The sequence below is a fragment of the Phoenix dactylifera genome, chromosome 8 (genome assembly GCF_051530095.1).
Source record: "Phoenix dactylifera cultivar Ajwa chromosome 8, Ajwa_hap1_PhDact_Kaust_v1.1, whole genome shotgun sequence".
In the NCBI taxonomy this organism is placed as follows: Eukaryota; Viridiplantae; Streptophyta; class Magnoliopsida; order Arecales; family Arecaceae; genus Phoenix; species Phoenix dactylifera.
Window position 1 is genome coordinate 30,440,578 of NC_143197.1, and position 27,144 is coordinate 30,467,721.

General features: G+C 37.0%; 1 protein-coding gene and 1 pseudogene across 15 annotated transcripts; both read right to left on the minus strand.

Annotated features, from left to right (window-relative positions):
* On the minus strand, nucleotides 1-16,018 carry LOC103718487 (uncharacterized). 14 transcript variants are annotated; one of them, XM_088703512.2, is made up of 10 exons: nucleotides 15,766-16,014; nucleotides 7,879-8,006; nucleotides 7,086-7,473; nucleotides 6,546-6,991; nucleotides 2,126-2,259; nucleotides 1,348-2,037; nucleotides 860-1,266; nucleotides 648-746; nucleotides 408-554; nucleotides 1-270 (listed from the first exon to the last, which is right to left on the minus strand). In XM_088703512.2, the coding sequence occupies exons 5-10, from the start codon at nucleotides 2,220-2,222 to the stop codon at nucleotides 130-132; spliced, it is 1,581 nt and encodes a 526-aa protein (XP_088559638.2). In that variant the 5' UTR covers nucleotides 2,223-2,259; nucleotides 6,546-6,991; nucleotides 7,086-7,473; nucleotides 7,879-8,006; nucleotides 15,766-16,014; the 3' UTR covers nucleotides 1-129. The 14 variants fall into 14 exon arrangements, with proteins under 14 accessions (XP_088559638.2, XP_088559637.2, XP_088559635.2 ...); XM_088703511.2 differs by lacking the exon at nucleotides 15,766-16,014 and adding an exon at nucleotides 8,100-8,940; XM_088703509.2 differs by lacking the exon at nucleotides 15,766-16,014 and adding an exon at nucleotides 8,100-8,940 and having other exon boundaries at nucleotides 5,980-6,991.
* On the minus strand, nucleotides 13,895-27,115 carry LOC103702920 (serine carboxypeptidase-like 27; annotated as a pseudogene). The gene is made up of 9 exons (XR_015968407.2): nucleotides 26,841-27,115; nucleotides 26,527-26,753; nucleotides 26,320-26,405; nucleotides 25,963-26,224; nucleotides 25,418-25,544; nucleotides 25,203-25,298; nucleotides 23,312-23,417; nucleotides 23,002-23,184; nucleotides 13,895-17,454 (listed from the first exon to the last, which is right to left on the minus strand). The product of XR_015968407.2 is annotated as a serine carboxypeptidase-like 27 (transcript).
* Nucleotides 27,116-27,144: the final 29 nt, after the last annotated feature.

Genomic DNA, 27,144 nt, shown 5'->3' on the forward strand with positions numbered 1-27,144 from the left:
TTAACACGGAAGAAATGCTTGTTTCAAATCTGTAAACATGTCATGTCCACCATTGGCGGGAGTATGTACAAATGAGGAGAGTGACTAGATCTATCTTAACCATCATAATTATGGAGAAACCATTTATTTTTACTTCATATTATCTTCCAAGGCTGAGGCTTTGCAGATCGGGCAGGCATTCTTTATCAGCAACCATTGCTTTATGCAGCTGGCATGGAAATCATGTCCACATTTTAGTCTCCCAATGCTTTCCCCATCTCGGTACTCTTCCTGTCAATTCAAAATGCAGACCCATAAAACAAACACCTAGTTACGTTATTGTAATTTAGTCAACAGAAGATTAGGCTTTTCTTTTTAATCAAGTCAATTAGACATAAATCTCATGGACGTGGTTGAAGAAACATTACCAGGCAAATTGCACACTTCAATTCTTCCTCGTCATCCTGATTCTGTTTGCAAGAATAGTATATCGTCTCCATCAAGCATCTTGAGATGGCATCTGACGACAAGCCTGTGCTGACATTTCCAATTCTTTCTCCCAGTGCAAGCAGCTCCTGTGCCAACCCCAATAACTTGACATTGTTAGATGATCTGATTGAAGGGAAAATAAAAGGTAATTTTCTTCAGGAAAAAAAAAAAATCCCGACCTCATAGCTCATGCTGTCGATGTCCAGTCTCATGTCACGGTGCTGATCAAAGAAATTCCTGGAATCATAGAAGTTTGACCGGTCCATTATAGCTACACCCTGCATAAATAAATCAAGACGGATAAGTCTTCTTTGGTGCATGCTAAGTAGCATTTTTTATTTCTGGAATAGCCAAAAGAAAGCTTGATTTCATCAACTAATAACATTATCACCTCAGAGATCCATCTACTGCGAGTATTGTCCTCATCTGAGAATGACTGGAATCTATCATAGAAATTCCTTGCCCTTCCATTCCTCTCATTATTATGCCCCATAATAGACGGTGGTCTTGGATGTCTAGGAGGCATCGCAGTTTCCACTCCTGGCCGCCTATCATCTTCCAAAGTGGCTGCAAAACCCACAGATGGGTAGTTTGGAATGGCCCTGTAAGTTCTTTGACTGTAACTACTGTGGGCCAGCCCTGCGCCTCGTGTTGGAGGACCCTGGAGACTTGGCATGGTACTCGGACTTCTACTTGCAATGAGATTGGTGTGGTACCCACCATCGATCTCCATATTGTTATCGGTGACACTGCTTCCCGCAAGGGACTGACTAATCTCATGATTGAAGGAGCTAACTTCTGCAATTTCCAGAACCATGTCGGAAACAAATTAAGCAGTCAACTTAAAAATCCAAAACCAAATATACTAATTAGACTAACCTGAAGAGAGAACCGTTCTTGGGGGATCCATAGAGACAGAATTTTGGCTCCAATGTCCTACCACACCCAAACCAGCAGTATTCACTGTTGCTTGAAAATGTTGAGGCAAGTTGTTAGATGCATGAACCCCAACTGGGATGGTTTCCATGTGACGGGCATGATTATGTCGGCTCCTGACATTCCTCCGGGGTCCTTCTCCAAAAGTCAAAAGATTGCTGCTTCCATAACTAGGGACTGTGCTAACGGGCTCCCAAGGCCAGCAATGAGGACCTGATAAAGGCTTTGGCTGTAATTGCTCATTCGACATGGGAAGATTGGAAGAACTACCAGCACTATAATATCCACTGGTGTTCCCCCTGTCAGAAACTATTGCGAGTGCTGGGATTTTTCTTTTGTATGATGCTCTTCCATAGTCCATTTGAGGATTAATTGTGCTGCCTACATCCCCAATTGCATGTTGGTTGTAGAAAGGAGGCCCATGCTGAACATAACTTGGTGGAAGCCGACTAGAGCTGGCAGCAGATGGAGTATGCAGGTAGGGATCATGTGAGGGTCCAACTGCCATGTAATTTGGAATCTCTGAAGTAGGCAATGGAGGGTCATTTGATCTAGGAATCATGTTAAAATAAGCCACTGAATTCACCCCATTGACTGCTGCATTCTCAGAAGGACGAACTAAAGAACCATTTTCTGCAAATCAAATTTCAAAACGTGTCATTCAATAAAGTTTCCAAAAATATTTTAATAACATCCAGAAGCATGAAATTGACAGAAGTACCCAAGTTCAGGTGAGAATCAGGGTGCGGATGATTCCAGATTCGGTCATGATCCATTTCAGACATTTGAGATTGATTAACCAAGTGTCTATGCCCCATAGAAGATGTTGCCTTGGATCAGAACAGCATATGGAGTCTACAAAAAATATATATCAAAGATCACCATATTCAGCAATTGTATTCAAGGTTGTGACAACACATTCAACTGAATTGCACCATGCATGCAAAAAAATGATAAGAGAAGATATCCCGGATGTTTGAAGCAGCATTTCATGGAAAATTGTTGTCAATCATATCAATATAAATATGCATTGCGAACATCAATTTAGAAGAACTAATTCTTTCATTGAATGAGAGAAGAATTAATTCTTCACAACAATAGACAACAAGAATCACTGACAAACAAACATTGCAGCATGGCCTGCTATATCCCTGCCAGCCGATAGCTGATGTAGTGCAACTTTTGCCAGTGATGAGGACAGATGCACAACAACCCACAGAAGGCCATGTAAAATGGATGAAGACATGTTACAGAAACCTTTTCTTTTTGGCCAGACAATTTATGATTGATTAAGATGACATACAGGTATATCTTGAATGAACAATAAATTCACTATGTCATCTTAAATCAAATGCAATATGCACACATAATCTGGATACTATATTTTACATTTACATATCCAAATATATTTTTCCATTATTTTGAAAATATCATCTGTAGAAAGGTTGAAACACATCAAAATAGAAAAAATAATAAAAAGATCACATAACAAGATGACCAATTCCAATCATGTAAAACCAGATGGCTTTTTTACTCATACAGATCCTGGTACAATTTGAGATGAGCACTGAGGAGAATGAGGCAAACCTCATCTTTCAGCTTCCCAAGAAGAATATAAGTAGGGAAAATTAAATCAGCCAATGTTTTGATAACTAAATGCCACACCAAGAATAAAAAGGAGCAAATTAACATCCAAAAATCCTTTTTATCAACCACATTTGCGAATTCCTTCATCCACAAGCACATTCCAGTAACAAATTGTAGAACTGGTTCAATGCTACCTTCAAGGATTATCAAAACATTATTTGATATAAATATATCTTTCTGAGTCCTTAACTTTTATTTGGTACGAGCTTGAGAATAATACGATCCATGCAATTACACCATTTGGGTCAACCGTTTCATAGGTTCTCCCCCAGTTTATTAATTGAACCATATCATTTCTTGGTCATGTGGTAAAGCTGAGTACCATGCAATATACTGCCAAAAATAAACTTTAACTTCCAGTAGATTTGCAAATTTTATTTGAGCTTAGGTTCAACTTCCTTTATTTTCAAAGATAATAACAATGCTACAAAAGTGTCTTCTGATCTTGTTTCAGTGCCTGCACCAAACACTCAAACACTGAGATAAAAGTTCACATAGAAAAAGGTTCATGCCTAGCGAGCGCCCAACTTCACTTCTCACTAGTGACAAAAGTTATCTCAGTCAGCTATTATCATTTTTTTAATTGACAACCTTTTTCTTGATTTTATCATTGTAATATGAGAAAAAAGTTTTTATTTTTTGAATTTTTACAACTTGTAAGAAAATTCATGATTTTTTTTGTGTTTAAATTATATTGATTTCTAAAGTTTACTAAATTACTTGCTCATAAAACTGTTCCTGGGATTTGTTAAACTATTTTTTCAAATATATATTTTCATAATTTTCTAACAACCCAGCCCACACCTAAAACCTTATTTTTTTTAAAAAAAAAGATTACAAACTCTTGGTGTTCTAAATCTTGAATTCATGACTATGCTAATCACCATCTTGCTCATATTCTCGACCAATGGTTTTGAAGAAAATCTCATGGTTTTTAGCTAATAACTGTTGCTACCCAAACTTCATTTAGGAGTGTAAAACCAGAATGCCCATGGTAGAATCAAGTGCCTTATGTATGCTACACCCATCTGGTGCTCTCCCAACAAGCAATATGCAAAAAGGGTGTCCACTCCACCATGAAATAGCAAAGTCCAAATGCCCTTCATATTTATTTTTTCCATCTATTTTCTATCTAATCTTACTATATTATGGTACATGATATGAATTTTCACCATATATGCCAAGCATATCTGAGTCTCTCCTTGCAGCCTAAGTAGCTATTCCTTAGAAACGAGAATAACAAGAAATCATAACAACATCAAAATGCTGAAGTTGCACAAAACCATCAAATTCCTTTTGCTTCTATGCAGATTTCAAATCAATATTCAGATTGCAAATTTACAGGGAGTCATATCATAATAAGCATTCAAGTATATAAGGAAAGAACTTTTAACATGACAAAAAAAGGACCATACTCCAACTCATCTGCCTTTGTTCAAGAGATAATAATGAAAACAAATCCAGTCCAACTCTACTATTACTTCTAACACAGTAACCTTAAAATAAGACAGCAACTAAAACCTAAGAGGTTAGCTGCAGCAAATGTGACCAAAAAGATACAATAGAAGCTAATAATTGGCTTTATGCCTGTTATCACCTTTCTACCATAGAAGATGTCTCACTGTATTCGATAAGCCAATAATACAGAAATGCTCTAAGGACAAAAGACCATTTTCTTAAATTAAATGGAATGGCATAATTTTTTACAAGCGACTAGTAAGAAAACAGAAGGCAAACTTCTTTTTGGGAGAAAAAAAAAAGAAAAAGACACCTACCACATAACCTTATCCAAACTATGTGCCAAAAGGATAAGCAGCCTTTTACAAAGAGGCAGCAGCAGAAAAAACTGATATCTGTACTAAAAAGTTTAGTGCTATTATACTAGTAATAAGTGATTCTTATGTCTTCGGTGAGAAAGTATACCCAGTTTTAGCCAACCTTAAAAACAATAAATAGCAATCTCCTACTATATCTCCATGCTATGAAAGCCACAATGGGAACTCAAAGAAAAGCATGGAAGAATTTTGGAGTGGAAACAAAATATAGATCTTAAAAGTGAAATAAAACAAATTCAGAATAGACGATCATAAGGATTTTAGAACTGATAGGTGGTACTTGCACATCTCCTGCCACAAACTATGTTGCAAGGTTATGACAGCTGTAAGAAGAAAAGCCCGTTCATCATCTGGCCAACAGAATTTTTTGCAACAGAAAGATTATAAGTTACAAAACTGAATAGGAAAACTAATAAAGCATAAGCTGGTAATAGCTCAAACTGAAATTTTCGTTTATCAAATTGCATGTAACCCATGCATGCCAACTGAGAAAGTCTTAGATTATCTTTCAAATCATCTTCTTTCTTCCTTTCTTTAACCCATATTCTTCATAGTTCTATGGTATGGAATCTGCTTTTCATGTATAACGGGTAACAAAGTGTTCTCCTCGTCACAACATCAGTAATAGCATCAGATAAAACAGAAAGATCGGGCAAACAAGACAATTAGTATAAAACATCCACTCCCACTATTTTGTTAAGAGTATATTTTGACACTAAAGTTAGCATATCTAAATACTCATAGCCAGATAGAGAGGTCAAATCTTATATTCCAGTTCATGTATATAGAAAATAAAATGCCCAATCACTCCAAGCAGCTGTTGTTCATCATAAAGCTTTTTAAGCACTAAGCAGTGATGGAAGCCAAGTCAGGGATTTAATTGAGCATACTGCGATGTCATCTACAGCAATTCATGGCATACTCAAAAATGTCAGTGGCTGTTAGATCGTGGATTGAAATGCATGTTTTTAGATACAATCCTCTCAAAAGAAGAATAAAAAAAAGAACAATTCACATATACAGATTATGGCACTAGAATACTAGATCATATACCAAAAAGTCTAGAAAGGCAAAAGCAGTCGGGCAAAATTACATTCTTCATAACACAATTAGATTTAGTCTGAATCATTGCCTAAAGCCTGGCAGACAGAACCTCTTCTGTTGCGTACCTCCAAGAGATCCATTTGCAGATGCCTACAGAACCTGTCTTGTCTTGTAAAGAGCCAAAAGTATGATAGACAAGAATATGGACTTATATCTGTAAAAGATAATGATCTAGCTACAAGAATAATCTGAGTAACATTTTCAGAACCTTTTCAAAACTGCAGCATTTTTTATTCAAAATCACCACTTCGAGAAAAGTGGAAATGCTTTCTATTGATATACGTTAATAACACTGTCCAGAACCTCTTTAACATTACCCAATAACTTTTCTATAACTGGAATTGAATACCAACAAGCCACAATGGAAAGAAGAGTGAATTCAAGCGAGAAGCAAACAAACTCTACAGAGTGAAAACAAAATGGAATTATACAACAGAAATCCTTATTTCTTAGACATCATTTAAATTCTAAAAGTGACTAAATATGGAAAACCTTGCAGCTCTGTTCAATAATCTCAAAAAAACTTTACATAATTAAGAGATGTCACCACTCAACTGAGATTAGTTGTCATAACAGTAACCCATTCATGGTCCTCAGACACCAGGAGCACATGGTATCTGAGAATATGGAAAACCTTGCAGCTCTTTCTATCATTTTCACGGACCAATGAATGATCATTAAGATGGATACCTCTGCCAAGAATATCAGATGAAAGTAAATTTACTCCAAACCGCATGCAGAACTTCCAGAGACCAGCTCAACCAGCTCTCTATGCAAAACCAACCAAAGATAGTTGGCATGCATTAGAGCTACCACATCGCTGCAAAAGCGATCAAGTCTTCAGAAATCCAGCCACCATCTGAGTGCTCATCCTAAATACTATGCTAGAAGGAATCACAGAATATTCAGTCACCAAAAGAATTCACATCTTTAGATCACCCTCGGTTTCAGCAAAGGTATAGCAGTCTGAAGGCATGAAGGATGACGAGAAGACAACTTGTCTGGCCCAAAATTGTGAAATAAGCCTTTGGTAAAACAGTCATCCCAGCTTTGAATAAAATGTAAGGAATCTTAAAACGGTAATGACTAACTCACCATCTCCATTACAGGCATCGCCACAACTTACTAGGTTAACCCTGGATCAAGTCATCAAGGCTCTGTGGCATGAACACCAAACACTTTGCACTAAACTCAGAGAAGCTAATTCTAAGGATCCAGAATGATTGCAAATTCATGCTTTGATGTGGAAATCGCAATAGACGACTCCAAGGAAACATGACCTCTGTTTCAAGAAGCATCATGGTGTCTGTTGCTATATTTGGCTCAATATAGACAAGACTGATATGATGAACTTATTTTACACATCCACATGTGAGGCTTACGTCATAGAGCCTCAAACTGCTGCTGCTCACACAATGATTTTGATGGAAAACTCAAGATCTCAAATCCTTGTCTATATGGTACAATAAGGCCAACAAAATGCCTGCAACACCATTTAGATTCAGTTGAAGACTGTCAAAAAAATGCCATCAAAATAACCTACCCTTTAATAGAGGTTAACCTATGAATGATTATTGTCTATATAAGCCCTCTTGAAACAAATTGCTCGTCTGATTTTTCCAACAGAGAAAAAGACAGAATTTAGGGCTGGAAAAATCTTAAACTAGAACCTTTTGGTAGTTGATAGATGATGCAACGGCAAAAGGTCCCCAATAGCTGCTAAAGATTTTTATGCCCAAGAAAAATTAAACCTATTGTAAAGCAGTATAAAATGGTAAACTATGACGGCATAAATTTTAGAGCAGCCTAAGATGAGAAAAGAAACTTATCTGATGATCTAACTATAGGATAGGAAGATACAAAGGCCAAGTTAAACCAACTACCTCACCTGTGACCATGAATTATGTCACATAAGTATTAAATGTCTCCAATTTTCCAAGTTGACCAATTTTGTGATATAGCCTATCATGAAGGCTTTCCAGCAGTTAGCGTGAAAGCAACATACACATTAATCACCTATAAATATACATGTTAGTCAACAAAAACTAATCTTTGAAGGTAGTGACATGTATGAAAATACTAACAAATCTAAGGGTCTCTGAGAAGCACCAAAAGTGATCAACTGAAGCAGCAATGAAATCTGTAACAACCCGGTGTAGGAACATCTGGAGCCATTGAACCGACACTTCTTAACCATATTAAGAGAAACATTGTTACTTCAAGCAACCATATATTTTGTTTATAAGTGACTCCAAATAAATATTCTAATAAAAAAGTAATATAAAAGGAGAAAAACAAATTAATGAATGATATGATAAACCCATCTTAAAAAAAGTTTTGCAATATTCCACCAGCAAAGTCACTTGAAAGAAAAAAAAGATAAATGGAGCTCAGAGATCATTAAGGCCTGGTTGGGGAAAAAGATTGTTAAGGTTTGTATTGTCAATTATTCGCCACTTAATTAATGCTTTGCACAGGAGTACATGCCTGAGATATGAGTTGGCACTGTTTTGGTAAAAGAAAATATATTTAATGGAAAAGTCATACTTACATGTTTTCAATATTTTCACTGAAATAAGGATTTTCAACAAAATCTTCAGACAACCTCACTTTTCTGATAGCCTAAAGTAGTTTGAAACCTTGGTTGTTGTTTTGTCCAGAAGTAGACATATTTGATAATGGAGAGGTGAGTTGGCTCAGTCTTGGCTAGAAGGAATTAATGGACACAGCTATAAATATTTTGTTGATGGCTTGCGAACAACCAGAAATACAACGAAAAAGATCCTCAATTTCCCATTTTTTTATCTTCAGTGCTTCAAAGGTCATTGACACGGTCACAATATCATCTGAATTATTAGTGTAACATATAGTTCATGGCAGATTTATTTTCGTATTTAATATCTGTACTATTTAAATACTATGTATCAATATAGCCCATAATTCTTTTTCTTTTTTCAGCCCATATGACATTTATCATCTTTCATTTTGTTACCAAAAGATTCATGGAACTTTTATATGTGGTTTCTCTCCAAGCATAACCCTACCACTGAAAATTGAATAACAAGAAGCTGATTACAAGATTCCAAGATATCACGTCAACAAGGGGTGATATTTAAAGACCATGACAGTCTGTCAAGATTAACAAAATGTGTCTAAGTAGCTTCTGTCAAAAAGCTCGAAGTGTTTGAAGTGATCCAATCAGAAGGATTAGATGCTTTAGGGTAACAAACATCAAAGTAACACAGAGTTAAAAAAAGGAGTAACGACAATTAGACATCGTGCTTTTGCAATTTCTGGTAAGATTTAAAGGGGAAAACATGGCTCTCACTGAATATAAGAACATATTTCAATGTAATGCCAGAAGTGATCTGACATTCATAAGCCAATATGCATGTACTTGAGACAATGGGAGTAATGCCCCCTATAAGAATACTTGTCATGAGAGTGAAAATTTTCTTCTGATGATAGGCCCAAACCAAGGGCAAGCTTAAGCCCTCCTCTCCTACACATACACAATTGAACCTTTGGTTGGCACAAATGGGTGTGTATTGTGTAACTCACAGAGGATGGTACATCATTCAATAAGACAAACATGAGTACAAGTAGATAGAAAATGGTACTTTTGTAGTTTCTGCAAGAAAAGGCAAAAGGTAATATAACTATAGCGTGTGAAAAGTAAGTCTAGTAGAAGACAACTGCAACAAGGCATCCATGAGTTGATGGCTAGCAGATCTCCTGGAATCAAGAACCTTGTGTTGCATACATCAAACAGAATAATAAAAGACAGACAAATGCATAAACAGTGTGATTGGATGAAATGGAGATGTGTTTGTAGAAAGTAAAACAATTGTTTCAGGCAAGTGAAATGAATATAAAGCAAAAAAAATGCTAATATAGATGATGATGGAAAGCCAAATGAAATGGCATGTGCAACAAAAATTAAGCGATGTTCTGGCCAGGAGAAAGCAAAAAAATTTGCAGAATGCAAGTCACTAGAGAATAAGAGAAGATTAAGTAGGTAGAAAAGCTTGAGATGAAGCAAGAAGAAAGCTAGTCTTCTATTTTTTGCCAGCTATGATTTTATCACACATCATCCTCCTGCCAGAATATGTGAAGACCAAGTCCAAGCTGTTGGCTCAATGAAAGGAACGAAGAAACTGAAAATGAAAGATGAGCCTTGAAATGAGAAGTTCTTCCACTGGATTACCACGCCATTATTAGAAATAAGAATATTAATTGGACATGCAATCCAAGACCGTGAGGCATGCTAAAAATGAAGCATCATGGAATACTGCTCCTATAAAAAAAATTGCAACAGAAAAGAAATGGCTACTCAATTTAGGAATGACTACAGATGCAGGTGTACATCCAGTTTTAAAATGTTGAACTACTCTAGATATGATGAAACTATGACTATAGAAGTGCAGTCAATGTCGAACCAGAGACTGCAATGTTCTTGTCACCCTAAATAAAGAACTGAAAAGGACATTAGCACATGCTTTGCTCCACAGCTAGTGGAATTCAACAACAATGCGGGCAAGTGACTAGAATATTACATCTGCAAATTGGTAAGCACAGTTCAAAGGAGGTCATAGTCAGGATGGCTAAGCATGACCAGTGGCTCAGTCAGCAGACATGCATAAGAAATTAATATTATATTTCATCCTTCCTTGTTAAGGAGACATTAAAGACCTTCAGAAGCATCTCATCCGACCTAACTTAGAGACTTGAAATAAATATTAGATTAAAATCACATGAGCACTCATTCCTGCAAACTTAGACCACAAAATAGTCCTTGATTTATATAGTACCTGCAAACAAGAAAATCATTAAAATAAAACCTTATTGCATAGGGTATTGGGGAACCAATCAAACTTCACAAGATAGGCATGGCAACAACCCTATAACAAGTGGAAATTCATCAAGGTGCACGATGACTCAACCACAAAATCTAAAGAGCAATGATGTTATCGATAACGAACCAACCCTCACAATGATAGATGTCCACTGGAAAAAATGGTAAAAGGGAAATATGTGCAATATTTTAAACAAATAAATTAAAAAACATCCATTTCTACTTTTCCCCCCTTTTTTTCTAAAGCCACATTCTCTCCTTCCAACTTGGCCCTTAAAAAAACAAAAAAGCCTTTTAATCTCCTTACCCAATCAAACCGCTAAAGATAAGCGAAAAAAATAACAGTTCCCTCCTCACTATTGCAAAATTGACCCCAAAAAGGATCTAAACAATGTTTATAGATCTCGTATTAGATCTAGGTTCAATAATTATAAATGATTTGGGCTTTATTTTAAGTTAATCGTTTGTTTATTTTATTGCCTTAGGACTCTTTTTTAAAGTTTTCTAGAGTAGGTTACTCGAGTCATATTCTAGAAAAATTCAAATTAATTTTTAGGGCAATTTCTTAAGTTTCATTTTAAGTAGAATATTTGTCTAAACATCCTGCTTTAAAATCTAGGTTGTATTTTTTAAAAAAAAATATTTGGAGTCACCGTAATTAACATTCTGAAGTGATTCAAATGACTTTTCCTGGAGTTTTTCAATAAAAAGACAAATTTTATTATTTTGTGAAGTCTAGTCATTTCTCATTTCAATAAAAAGTGATTTTATTATTTGCAGCCATTACGGAGGTCAATTAGGAGTTTTCATTTGAGACAAATTTATAAAAATTAAAATGTATTGATAATCGGGAGTTATTTTAGGATTAAATGACATTACTTTGCAATTTTTTAGCATCTAAAAATAGGGTCAAGAAAAAGTGATTTAGAAGTTAAATAAATTAGTTCCTTTATGCAGGATTTCTCTTAATAATTGTCTTTCTGCAGTCTCAAATTCCTTTCCCTTTATTCTGCCCTTGAACCATCTCTCTTGCCTTAGATACCTCTTTTATTTGATACTGTTTGTTCTTCATCAAGAAAATTTATTTTAGCATGTTACAAAATTCCCTCACAGCTCAAACACTAAGAGCCTGCATCACTAACACTTTTTCTTTCCACATTGAAGGAACTCCACTCTGCAAACTGGCCAAACAAAGATTTGGATCTTAGAAGGGTCTTCTTGTATTTTAAAAAAATAAATGATCACATCCATCAAAAAATCAGTGAACTTCACTTACAAGTTCTCTACTCAAAAGTGACCGTGACAGTCTCCTCCTTCACAAAAATCACTCCTATTCAGCATGTGCAGCCTTTGATTCTTAACCTTAAGTTGGCATGTGAAAATATTACCCCCTATGATGACTGACCAAGCAACAATCTGGATCTTAAAAATCCTTCACCAACAATCAATATCTTTGAAGAAGAGATACAGCAAGACTTCATTTAGAATGGAAGGATGCCCAAACACCGACCAACCTTAGCCATAGAGATTATTTTCACTTAACCAAGTGATAAATGCAGAAACTTTAGATATAAAAAGTAAATCCATTGAAAATATTAGAAGACACAAAGTAGCCTAGAGTAATCTACACTAGGTTCTAATCTCTTGCACTATTTTCTTTTTTACCTACCAATAGGCATCACAAATATCTCCAACGCGAAGAATAAATATCCACTCCTAATAATGATGACGATGATGATAACAATAACAATAATAATAATAATAATATGATGATGATGACGACGACATACTAGATGATCAGAAAACTTAAATTTCATGGCTCCTAAACTTGTTAATAGAATAATGTACAGTGATCATAAAGAATTCCAATTTTAGAAACAAATTATATAATACAAAATAATATAATACATCATCGTTTGAGGGGAAATTTGCATTTAAGTAATAGTGTAAAGAAGCCAAAAACTATGTGAGAGGTTGGGAGAAGACAACCCCTTCTCCTAGGTTTTGCACTTGAGCATACCCGTCACCTCTCAAGTGTTCTGATGCACAACAATCGGTTTGTCATGTTCTCATATTCCCTAGCGGACTGATTACAATTATAGGCACTATTGAGAGAGTCATTTATCTTTCCACATGTGGTGGAAGGACAGATTCAACATTTGGCATATCTTCAAGTTGAGTAAGCATAATAAACCCCAAAGTCTGAGTATCCATAAATCAGCATGTTCGAGAAGTGCTCGGCCTAAAGATGCTCAAGTTAACACGTGAATTGATTCGAATCAAAATTGTCCATCCTGCGTCACAGTAGATTGATTTAGCCAGATTGTCCTACTTAAGTAGCTCATTATTTATTGCAAGATTTGCTGTATGGGTCTGTATTAGTGCATCCAACTATATCATACCATAACAGTATCGAACCGGCATACAGTACAGAGGGCATACTGACACTCACTATGCCAAACCAGCCCCTATGCCAAGCATACCAACACTATAATAGGATGGTACTAGTGCCATCTCAATTTATTGTATGTAAAGTAATCTAAAAAAGCTTAGAACTAAAGCATCTTTTGACTTATTAACATTTCATTTACCCTAAATACTACTAGTAATCATTAAATGTTATCTCTAGCAGGGTAAATTTAAGTCTACTAAAATCATCATTGGTGATCATACCATATAACTATTAAGGAACTTTCTCAGCCATAGCAATTATTGCAATAAAATTGCAATTTTTGTGAGACCCAAGCAACAACTTTTACCATTTTCTCCAAACACCTCGGATCACAAATTATATGCTGATAGTAAAATATATAGAAATGAGAAAATAGAATAAACATGCTATGTTATTTTTAAAAAATCAAGAAATTTAAAATAATTCTAGGCAATTATATGCACTTCATATCTAAACACATAAATAAATACAAAATTCCATATAAATATCATTGATACCTCCCAATTGCTGCAGTGATTATGTCTTCATATAAGAAATTTCAGAAGAAAAAAAATCAATTGCAACTCGAAACTTTTCTACAGATTAGGTGTCTTTTGCTTTGTTTTTTCCTTTTTTGCAGAGTATGTCTGTCTCCAAGTCAGCAAGCTTTCAGTTCATAAACCTAAATTTAAAGTGCTTGGCTGTACTTAAAAATTTGCCCATTAGGGTAACTATATAACCATTAATGATGCACAAATATGGCTTCGTTCATCCATTTCTACATCACTTGTCTAATCAAGGCAAATCATGCCTACCCCATCCTGTATCTTTGCTTTGACTATGTTCCATCTCAACAAAATTCAAGCAACTACTAACTGGAATTAAGAGCTAATGTAAAATTCAACAGCAGCAACAACAATAGGGAGTTAAAAAATCCAAATTTACCATACCATTTAGAGACTTAAAGTTTCTAATTCCAGTTCAACAACTTACAGCATCATGCTTCTCTGAAAGTTCAATGACACCAAAGTCTTGTGTATGGAAAATTGAAGAACTTCAGACTTATAAAGTAACTAATAGAAACTAAAGATTTTATTAACAAAATTGACAAAAATGAAACTGCTCCTCAGGATACATAAATCTTCATAGAGCAGGAACTTTTTAAAAATGTAGAAACCAGTGCTTGAGATTGCAATTTGAAGAAAACAAGATCAATCAACCAGAGTCACTCTCCTATTAATTTTAAAGAATCATAAAATTAGCATCAAAGAAATACATGTAGGTAGTGAACAACATGCATGGATAAAGATAGTGCTTGAATCATGTTCACTAAGTTATAAAGCTCAGCCAACTTCACATAGTGTGGATAAATCTCACTATTAATCATACTGAGGGTGAATACCAATTGATGTGATAGTCTTTGCTGGGGAAGTTCACCTTAAGGGAGAAGAATTCATAGATGGAATAAGGGATTGCAAAGTTGATGTTAGATAAGATACTATATGATATGTGATCAAACAGCATGAAATTTTATGCTGCCTCCTGAACTAGCCATTAAGGATCCCTATAGCAACAAGCATCAGTTGTTTTTAAAAAAGAGTACTGGCAATTTCAAAACTTTTCTAGTCCAACAACCATCAGAATGTCATCACATAACATAATACCTAACCAGGAAAATCTTGGAAGAAATACCGTCAAAAGTTTACTGCAGAAATAAGAAGCAAACAGTATACAAAGTGCTATTCTGACATTAAAAGGCCCGAAAATATAATCCCTTAAATAGAATCTGCAACCCAAACAGAACTAGAGAGCATTTAATGCCTCTGGAACCCCTGAAGAACACCTAATCTGGAAAATCTTGGAGCTACTAACAGCAAAACTTAAATGCAGAAGCCTGAGATAAACAGCATTGAAGGGTCCGGAATCTTATCAGTTGTTTAGAAACGCAAACCGATTTCGCATAGAAAAGCAGATAACTGCCCAGCCTAAATACTTGGGTTTTTCCTGCCAAAGAAGGGAACATAAACAGAACTGCACAAACCATGAAAAGACTAAAAATCATCCCCTTTTTCTTGTACAGAAAAAGAATGACACCATCCCTGCTACGAATCTCAGGCATAATTACTTCACAATATCATCATCCAAGTTCAGAATAAAGAAAAATCACCACACAAACACAGAAAATATCCAACAAAACATAGTTTCGTAATATACAGTCCGATCTGACGAATATCTAACACAGACAAATAAAGAAAAGAGGAAAAAAAGATTAGCAAGATATAATCAAGATTACTGGAGAAAAGAACCAAGAAATCCAAACAAAAATACATTTTCAATTAAAAACTCAAAACAGATTATTATACATTAGAAAGAAAGCATAATAGCAACGATCTAGACATCAAAAGAACGAAATTCCCTAACAAACAACAAAAATTTGTGGATTGAAGGAAAATTCCACGGGCGGATCAAGACGGAAGGCTGCGTCATACCTTCCGATCGTATCCACCGATCAAGATCGCGATTCCGAGTTCCTTTCTCCCAAGGGAACGAATCCGAGAGGCAATCCCCCTTAATCCGACGCTTTGCCTAGGGTTTGCTGGAGGGGCGAGATTTGGGGATTTCGACGGTCACGCCACCGAAGAAAGCGGAAGCCAGACAAGGAGGAGAAACCACAGGAGAACTACGGAGACAAGGAACCGCCCTTTAATACTAAAAAAAAATACCACCCTTCCACCCGGCCACCATCCACGACCCTTCCTCCCCTGGTATTTATAGTGGAGGCGAGCCGAGGTCAGGATTGGTTTAAAAATAAGGAGAAAATAAATCTAAAATAAAGGAATAAGGTTTTATTTCTGTTCGTGGGCACAGGGGCCCACCAATTATGGGGCACGCGGAGCCACGTGGCAGGCAGGCTTGGCCGCGGTCCAGTGTTCCGCCGGTTCTATCCATACCGTGGGCCTCCAGCTGGCCCTTCTTTAACCCGTCACCTGCGAAGAAGGGCGTACAGGTACATCAGGGGGTGGGTCCCACCTTGGTGGATGTCACCATGGTGACACCGGCGAGATGAATTTGATGGACGATGAGTAATTAAAGACCCACATAAAAGTTTCCGCACGCCCAACTTAATTAAATCCATATCAAACCTTGGAATTACCTTTAAGTCCTAATAAATTTTTTAAATATGTCCAATTACACAGCTTATGTCCAAGTACATAAATTCTAAACCTGACATTTATGGGACTCTTTTTATATTTCTTTGAATTTTCGTTAAGCTGTTTCTAAATCTTTTACTATTTATCTATTACATTAAAATTAATTATTGGTTTTTTTGAATAGGAGCTATAACATCTAACCTAAGCAGCAGCATAATTGCTCAGACATTATACAATATTTTGACCGATCCTGAGCGCTACAACCGCCTTCTTGAATCTTATTCCTATACATTGCGATAAAAATGTAACATGATAATTATATGACAATAGGCAATTTATCCATCTGCCAATGCATCGGTTTTCATTAGACACCAAGAGTTCGGCTCGGAACAAAAACTACCAAAATCTATTTATATGACACATTTTTCTCCAACATTAGGTAGGAGATTGTCCCACGTTTCTGGCAATATGGGGAAAAGGAAAAGTAGCTCGTGACCATAGAATTTTTTTGCTAAGTTTGAATGTAGTTATTACTTTTTTGTGGTGGTTTATAATTTTATGTATAAAATTTTCTCAAAATTATACCATTGTATGTATTAACCGGTGGCCAATAATAATGAAAGCATGAGAAATGGCCCAGGAGCACTTACAATTAGGATTAGATTATTAAGCCATGACTACGAACTTGGCTAGTCCCCACAACACTCATGACCACAGCAATGATAATTTATTCCAAGTATAAAATTCGCAAGGACGTGGTAAAGTGTTAAGAGGAAATTGAGTATCTCCGTAAATCTTTGCATTCGAGATGTGAAACAAATTGCTGCATCACATATAAACTAAGAATTACAGAAATCTTATAGTAAAAGGTTAGCTAGAAACGGAGAGGAGACAAGTTAGCTGATGTTTACCGAGAAAAATAAAGGTTAGCTGCCGTGCACGATGCTTCTCCCCTTGCTTGGCTGACACTGTGCAGGTTCCAGGAGCAATACGGAAGCTATGCATCAAATTTTTTAATCCTCTTTTCTGTGAGAAACAAATAGAGGAATCCATCTTTATTTTGTGCGTAGGGATATCCAAACACCAATCAATTACTCGTCTAACTTTTGGTGAAAAAAAGAGCCATCATAAGCAATGAAAAGAACCATAGCTCGAGTCCATACCAGAGTCCAAGAAAAAGTTGGCTCACCCAAAAAAAAAAAAAAAAAAAAAACTAAAGAAAAAAGGTCTTAATGTCTTAATAGTAAAATGCCATAGGAAGCCACCTGTTACATTGAACATCCCCTGGAACCTGAAAAGGAGAGAAGGCGAGCTAGCTGCGGTGTATACTCCACTTCAAACGAAAAGTATAATCCAAGGCGTTATTGACTTCTTAAACTTGGTCATTCAGCAAACCAAACAAAGAGCAGCAAGAAACACGTTCAATTTGAGGAAGGTGCGATGCTTTTGCGCGGTCAGTTTGCTCCTGCTATGAAACTTTGACTGTGCAATCGCACCTTCCTCGAATTGAATGCGGACGCCCGTGGGCTAACAGAGGACAAGGGGCACTCATCGCCCCCAGCGAAGCCAGCCCGTGCCTCCTCCTATGAAACTTGAACTGCCTTAAACCACACCACGTGAATTACACACAATAAATTCTAGGAACATAAACCAGCAATTTCTGATGATAGAACTAATAAAGCTAGAGGCCTGGGGGATCCCATTCCTCCAACAAATAGACAATTTATGATACGTTGGACTTTCGAAAGCTCCGATGGCATGCATGTGAGATTAGGCCTAGAATGGGCAATATTGGATTGAAGTCGACGGGCCCAACCGACTTCGGTACAATGCTAAAGGAAGAACCAGAATAGAGGATCACAATAGCGATTCTTTGCTCCTTCCTCGAAGAGATAAGTCCATGGATGAACCTCGACTCCGTGGGGAGTTTGAACGGCCGCCAGCTGTTCGATCGAGCCCATCCGCCGCAAGAATCGTGGCGGAGCAATGGCCCCTCACCTTATCCCTTTGGAGGTGTCCCCTATAAATTCTCTCACCTCTCGGCGATTATCCTCCACCTTCGAGCTTCGCCGAGCCTTTTCCTCCCTCTCCTCCCTCCTTCTTCTCCTTCTCCGGTGACCGGCATGCCACCCCAACCAAGCACCACCGCCTAAAGCTCCCTTTTCTTCCTTTTTTGTTCAAGTGCTCTGTTTTCTTTGTTCCGAGACTCCTCCCTGTTTCAAGCACCGCCGCCACTAGTCGCCACCGGTTGAGCAATCCGCAGCCAAGATCGTCCATCTCCGCCACTCGCCGGTACCAAAGATGTTCTTAGTTTTTCCCTCCTCGCCCTTGCTGTTGACGGTTGGCCGTCGACCACCCAATTTTGGCCGCCGCAACCCTTCCCCGATCTCTTCCCTCTCCTCTTTCCTCTCTTCCTTCCCGACTTCTTCCTCTTCTTAGTTCTTATTTCTTCCCATACTTAATTTTTTGTATTTATTTATTAATCCCTATACATATATGGCTTTCATTGTTCCTCCCTCGTTGCTAATCTCTCCCTTGCCTATGGGCCAAATGTTGTGATGATTTATGACTCTATGACGGACCAAACCCAGACCCCTGTCCGACCCTAAACTAAGGCTCTCTCCTCGCCATCTTTCTCTCTCTTCACAGGCTCAAGAATCCTAGTGTAAGCCTTATTTTTCTTATTGGTCGGATCCAAATTGACCCAATTTGGAGATCTTGAACTGCCCCGGTATCTAGGCAGTAGACCGGCCCATTACTAAATTCCCAGCTAAATCTTTTGAAATTCGGTCATTTTTAATCTTTACCTGACTAATTAAATTCTCTTTGCTCGGACCGACCTGGGCAGTCGGGCACTGTCACCTGATCGACCTGATTTAGAGGCATGAGGCCGTTCTCTAATAGTGTTTAATTTTGACTTCAATTGACTTATAGAATGATAATGAAATCATATTAAAATAAGTGCACTTGACCCGTCAAACTGAAGTAGGATTTTTGAAGTGAGAAGAGGTAAGTAACCTAATGCTTCAATGAGTGTTTTTTGAATTTTTGGTAAAATAATAATTAGGTTATTAAATTTGAATATGATATATGTTTTATACTTAGTTAAACGGGTCAAGCATGTTGATGTTATGATAGTAATTATTTTAAAATATGTTATGTTAGATTTTGAAATCTAAAAAATATGACTGAGCAAAAAAAAAATTGTATATATATTCATTTTCTGCATGGTTATGATTTGACCCCACCAATGGAGATTATTCGTTAACCCTGTCAACTTGTAATCTGTGAGAAACTAGTTTCGACACCACACCACCGGTGATTATAATGGTGATATTTGGATACTGTACCGCCGGTGGATAATAATAGTGGTATTTGGTACTTTGTGCATTGACACATACTATTGGATTACGTGGCCATAGCCTAATATCTGGTTTCTGGTATTTCTTTATAAAAACAATAGTATACTTCAAAAGAAAATATGCATTATTCGAGAAATGATTTATTTTCTAGTCAATATCTTGTGTTTTTAACTAATTTTTTGGCATGCTTTGACACCACTTTGGGATATTATGTTGCTTACTAGGCTAGTGTAGCTTATTATTATATTTTTTTCTGTTTTTCATTTCTAGATGCATAATTGTTCAGGACTTGGAGCTGGTTCTTTTAAAAATACTTTTGGTTATTGGAGTTTTAGTCGGTTTAGTTAGAACATTTTATTTGATTTATGTTAGTAGTTAGCATATATTAACTTATGTCACTTTGGAATTATTGTAAGAATCATTTGGATAAGTTCTTAATTGAATAATTTTTCAGAAATTATTATTACTTTGATATGATCTGTAGCCCTATACATATATGCAGGATCTATTTTGCTCTGGGTTCGGGGCATGATAATGCAAGAGCGAAAGTGATAGAAAAAAACTGAGCAAGAGAATATCTGAGGCCTCAACATAATTCCAGGTCAAGAACATGTTAATTGGAGAATAATCAAGTGAAAAGAGAAGATCTTAGGTCTCGACATAATTTCAAGTCAGGAACATGTTAATTGGAGAAGAAACGGCATGTTGGCAAATGTCTTTTGGATAAGAAGATTTGCTTACAGAATTGACTGCCAAGGTTAACATGGTTAAAAAGCAATTTTAGGCAAATCAGCTGCATGGCAGAAAGGTGTAATTATCAGAAGGGAGAGAAAAAAAAAAGGACTTTGAGAGTTGAAATTGAATGAAGTGGATCCAAAGAACCTGATCCTTAGCCTTTTCAGTGAAACAGATTTGAGTTACCTTGCTGTTTATAGGCTCAAATTGGGACTAATGAAAATTTTAGCAAGGACCATCTGCTTCTCCATTTCAATACTATCAAATATTTTGAGTGCCAGATGATCAAATCCCCAAAGAAGGCTTTGATCATCTTCTGTCAAACTAGTCTGTTTTTTAGCCCCTCCCTCTCCATTATTTTATTCAAGATCTGCACTTATTCATACTTGTTTTTCAAACTTGTGACAAGTTAACAAACTATTCACCAAGAAAATGTTATTGACAAGAAAGAGCCCAAGCATGACTGACCTTCATCAGACTCGCTGAGTTCCTATTAGATGAAGGAAAGGAAAACATACTAAGCGTATTTGAAGCTCTATTATAATTATGCCATGGGAATGCACGCATCATACAGTAGAAAGGATGCCAACAGGAAAAGGTCCGAAGAATATATCGGTTTAACAGCAGACAAACAAAATCCAGCAACATGCCATGTCGTGTTTTACCATGGAAAACAAAATAAAAGCAGGAGAGCAAGCAAACTATACTTCAATAACGAAGATCACACAACGTTCAAGTCTCCATTGATTTTGGTCCCCCATTCTTTTTAAATCCTTTAATCTCTAATTTGAACCCTCTAATTATTTGGGTCCTAGTTCTCAGGGCCCCTTCTCGCTGCCTAATACTAAGCAACAGATCTTAGAATATAAAATTTCCTTTTAAATCATACCTGATGTTTTACAGGACATACCAAAGGCACAACCCTGCTTCATCTGCATAGTATTGGTGGAATTCTCATCAATCTGTCCGTTCCAATATAAGATAGAGTCAAGGTAATTAAATTGATAGGTTAGAGAATCTATTGTGTGCCAATTCTAACAACATACTCAGAAATACTGTTCAACTGAAGTTGCACTCCCTTTGGCCCAACACAGTTCTCCAAACTTTTATTCTCTAGATTTTTCTTCTACACCATAATACCCAACCTCCCTTAGTATCATAAACTAAAGCTTAAGCACCCGCAAATTGGGAAAAAAGGAGCAAACTTTTGGAACGCTAGTATCCACTGGCTTTCAAGGAATGGAATATTACCAAGCACCCTCCACTATTTCAGATAGTATTTATGGTTCTACCTTTTTCTCTGGACACAACGGGAGGTGCAATCCATTTCGTGAATTGGTAGGGGAGGCGGTACAATGGAATTTCATTCATTCAATATTGATTCCCGTAGTTCGGGAGTTCAAGCCAGGCAAGGCACAATAAGGGTTGGCGAACATGGTAGGCACATTACAAATCAATACACGAAGAGGTGCCGCCGTGAAGATCTAGGAGTGTGAGCAGTACGAGCTGAAAGGCTCTCATACTGTTTGGATTTTTAGTACAAGTAGCTACAGGTTTTGCTATGACTTTTGACTATCGTCCAACCGTTACAGAAGCTTTTTCCTCTGTTCAATACATAATGACTGAGGCCAATTTTGGTTGGTTAATTCGATCAGTTCATCGATGGTCAGCAGGAATCCACAAACCATTCCGACCGACGATCAGAATTTCTTCGAATATGTCCTTGAATTTATTCGAGATTTGAGCAAAACTTTCTTGTTCTAGTACCAATAGGTGATGATTAGTGCACTAACCGACTCTTGATTACCGTTTTTTGCTTACTCTTTTTTGGCCTGGAAGAGCGAACGATCCACCTGGACAACTAAACTGAGACTCCGACTTCTTGGGCCCCCCACTGGAGATGAGATGACGGGGAGCCTTTGGAAACTGTCGTGACGCTTTGGTGACGAAGGTCACCGGGGTGACGGTTTATGGATGGATTCCGTGGTAGTCTCTGACTCCCTCCAACTCAATCAATATCAACAACATGTCGTGACCATGACGGTTAAGCCGACTGTAATCACTTACAAATAACACACTTAAGGGCTTTAGACTCTTGGAGAAGGAAAAAATCGACCCTAGAAGCTCCCTAGTCTGATCAGCACTTGTCAATACCATTGTTGCTCCTGAAAATATTTTCTTATCATTACCAAGACGACATACCTCTAACTCATCGACCATCAAGCAAGGTATTTTGAATCTTTGCCTCTCTACCGCATAAGAACCAAGAATTTTTTGCTCTTTATTTGACATTCCAAGCACAAAGTCAAGTAGGTCACCTAAATCTATTGTTTATTTTACTCTTTCTTCAACCATCCTTGCCTACTCAACACCAATAGCTTTGTCTTGTTGCTCTCTTGTTTCTTATTTAATTAATGTCACCAGTATTTTACTGAAAAGAAAAATAAATCATTTTCTCCTCTCTCTAAAAGCTTACCTCTTTTCTTGCCACTCGTACTATCTTATTCAAAGAGGATAGCTGCTGGGCATGGGCTTATTCTGTAAGAAATGTCTGAATAGTATCAGATCTTGTTCAGGGCGATGGAAGTGGAACCTCATGTCCTGCTCCAGTGATGGTCAGTAAAGTAAGACCTTTAAATACTTGACTCCATCCACCGACCTATCACATGAAAAAGACAAAGGATTGAAAAGAAAAAAAACAAAGAAAGCAATTAGACCATGAAATGGAATCTGCAGTTTAATTATTGGCTTAAGGGCCATTCTGAAGAGGGCTTTTTCGAACTGACCTTTCCATGGTCATACCATGGATACCAGCCGATGAGGGCTGAGAGCTTGAAATGATCTATCGAATATCTGGTTGCAGTCACAGGGACTACCGCATCTGTGTCTCCACTGTCAAAGGGTGCAGTTGAAAGACAAGTAGTTAGAAGCAGCATGAGAAGTCAGTGCAATTGACGCATTCGAAATAGTTCGCACAATCCACAGATCTGTGAAATTATCTTCATCCATCACCAAGAAACATACAATTTAATCCATCATTCGTCATCTAGTGACTAGCAGCTGTGGATTTATTACTAATACCAATAGCTCAAGCAAAGAATTTATGCTCTTATGATATTCGTTCTCTTTATTTTCAACTTCTAACTCCAAATTCTGGACAATGCAAAGAGATTACTGGAAACAGTAGGTCTTGTCTTACTTTTCTAGGTGAGCCTAGATCACTTGATATCTAGAAGAACTAACAAGATAAACTTAAAACTTACTATTATCTTACAAGACATCTAACATTACCATCATTCATGTTCATATCTAGCTAGAGTAACATAAAATGTAGCACTTCTGTTCGGGTTATTTTCTCTCTCTCTGTGTGTGTGTGTGTGTCTGTTGTCTGTCTTTGGATAAGCACATTTGAGAGTACAGTTTGAAGTTTTTTCCTGATGCAATTACAAAATGTCTTGAACACTTCAATTCTCTATTTTCATTTTGATAGGCTTTGGGTGAGGAAGTACTCAAAGCAAAGTTTGTCAAATATATTTTCCTATTTCAAATACAATTTTTCATTTTCCTTTATTTTCGGACTGGAGCTTGATGGATATATTAGTTATGTGATCTTTTCCTTTTGATTTGTTTTATTTTTTAGATTTTCTGGAAAGCAAGTATCAGGCTGCCATATACCCATTTTGAGGTTGACAGAAGTCTTCGTAGAAAGCTAGCCTAAGTCAAATATGATAACAAGTAGGTAAATGCTAAAGTAGCAAAATGAAAATCATGGACTTCCACACAACTTAAAAAGTTGGAGAAGTGCCCAAACAACCACAATATTCACCACTTCCAATTGAAAAACAAATTGTAGTGATTTATGCAGCTGTCAAGGTCTTTACTATGCAAACCAAAAACTACACCTTCCCCATCTCTCTACCATCGTATGGATCAGAATCCTAGAAATCCACTTATTTTAAAACTTTATTTGATATTGTGAAGTTTTGTACTTAAGCTTCGGACCATACAGAAGACCAATGGTTTAATATATATAATGACACAGACAAAGTCTGAAATCATGATTGGTAAACAATAAAAGAAATAGAAAAACAATTAAAGCACAGAAATTCCCACATCCTAGATGCTGATATGCTGCATAATGTGAGGCAAAAGATATAAGCAAGTTTTCTTATTGCCAGGCAAAACATTAAAATTCTATTATCTAGACTTCATCCTGATACAATAAGTTTTGAACATTAGGCAGCATAAATAGATCTGAAATACAATATTCATTTAAGTAGCGAGCAGTAAACAATAAAAGCATGACCCACATGCACAAAAAAGTTATATGTCTCTCTTTGCAAATGAAATGCATGTGTTGTATTTTTTTTTTTTTTTCTGGAGTTAAACCATATAAAGAGATAGTAACGAATTGCTCCCTCCGTCCTTAGCTTTCTTCCATTGTTTGATTTTTGGTAAGCAAGCTTTATTCTAGTGACGACCCATATAAGCTGGAAATAATAGTCAATTCTAGCAGACATCCTTTAATGTAAGCCTTACTGAAAAATTATGCATTGTAGTGAAAAGTGAGGATATAATACGTGCTCCAATTGTTACACAGCCAGTCAGATGATTTGGAGAGTTCATTCTTAAAATCAGATTTATATAACATGAAATAATTTTATTGAGAGTGCATACTTCAACACTCATACTCTTAAACCAGCTGCAATTAGCTCTTGATAAATAGGAAGCATGGATCTTGGGGAATCTGCCCAGTAGTTTCCAACAAGATCTCTGTCATAGGGCACATTAGAACAAACTTTCTGATATTAGTTTAAAAAAGAAGACTTACCTGAAATTCCACCAATGTTAAAAACACAAAAAATCATGTTCTCTACAATAAGAAAACAAACCTGCATGTTTCCCAGGCATAATGAATTTCAGTAACATTAGCATGGAGTGCCCTCTGCACTTCCGGGCGATTGTAGTATACCTTGGCATACCTATCGGTGCAGGGATCATATGCTCTGGACATCCAAATTAGAAATAAGATGTAGAACCAAATGTATCAGATGTTGAAAATGTAGGACCATCTTAACAATTTGCGCTAAATTTAAATTGTATAGCAAAAACTCTCGGAGTCAATACCATGAAACATCTGAGTTGGCCAAAATATACACTCACTAATCCATATGGGAGAAGAGCATAGATAAATCAAGAGAACTATAGTAGCAGAGTCGGCATTGCTTAGTTTCAGTACATCAAAATTGGACTGCTATGCAGATCTATCAATCTTCACCAGTTTAAAATCACATTGTAATGCTCCAAAGTGCATTTATTTGTTTTAATTGTTGTGAAGAAAAGGAAGATGAAAATTGCAAGATACTCCATTTTCCTTCATAGACAAAAGCTAGAAAAGTTTTCAGGAAAAGCAAGCTGGAGGTGTGCAGAGGTCTTACATAGCGGCCTTTCAAGTTGTGTTTGAGTGCACAGGTGTCATTGCAGGGGCGCGTGTATATGCTGTATGGATCAATGTTGCCTTGTTCTGCCTTAGCAGCATTGAGATTCTTCACACACACAGCAAAAGGGTGCTGAGACAATTGGAGGTCGCAAGTAGCCCTAAGATTATGATATGTGGCGTCTGAGATCAGGCCATGGGTCCAACAGGACCCAAATTTGCCCATATAATCATGGTAATCATCAGCAACAGCATTCCCCACCTAATGAAACAATTTATAAAGGAAAATGTTGAAGTCCAATTGCACCAAAGCACTAGAAATAAAAAGGAAGCAGCCACCAGAAACTTCTTATTTACCATGAAACCCTAGATATTAATGATTGGATTCTGAGCGTCCTTGTTCTTCCGAAAGATGATGTGGGACAGTTAAGGAACACAATGCCCTGAGATGCAGTTGATGATTGATAAGAAATCGAAAGAATGATACAAATATAGATCAATTCAACGTTCAAGAAACAAAAGTGGATAAAAAAAATAAAAAACAATTGATCAGTAAAATAACACCTGCGTAGCTCTCTCCGGCAATATAGAATTCCCGATACTTGTTTTGCGGAAACCTCTCAAACCAATTCACAAGAAAGCATATGCATCCATAGCTAGAAGAAGAAACGACGGTAACAAACATTCTTTTTTCTTCTAACAAACACTACAATGGCAGAGAGAATAATTCGCATTATTCGAATAGGAGAAACCAACGCCGGCCGGCGACTCCAAGAAGCGCATATTGGCCACTAGAAGCACCGTAACAAACAAAAATTGAGAACCAACTGAAACCAAATCAGCTCAAGAACTGGTAAAGCAGGGGGCACTGGGATCACCATTGTTCCAAGCGTGGGGATTGAGGTAGAGAGTCTGGCCATCGGGGCGAATCCGGAAGCGGCCGAGCTCCTCGGAGGCGCCGTAGGCGATGGAGGAGCAATCGAGGCTCCGCAATCCCAGAAGAAGAATAAATGGTAACAATTTAGTTGTGATCGCGATAGTCTTAACGGTAAAGAAGACCTCCATTGCCTGTTTGGGCTGATGCGAGCCCCAAGAGGAGAAAGAAGGAGAGGAGGGAGGTGCGATTACCTCCTTCCCAAAAATGAAGAAGGGATGGGAGGGAAACGGGCAATAAAATTTCAG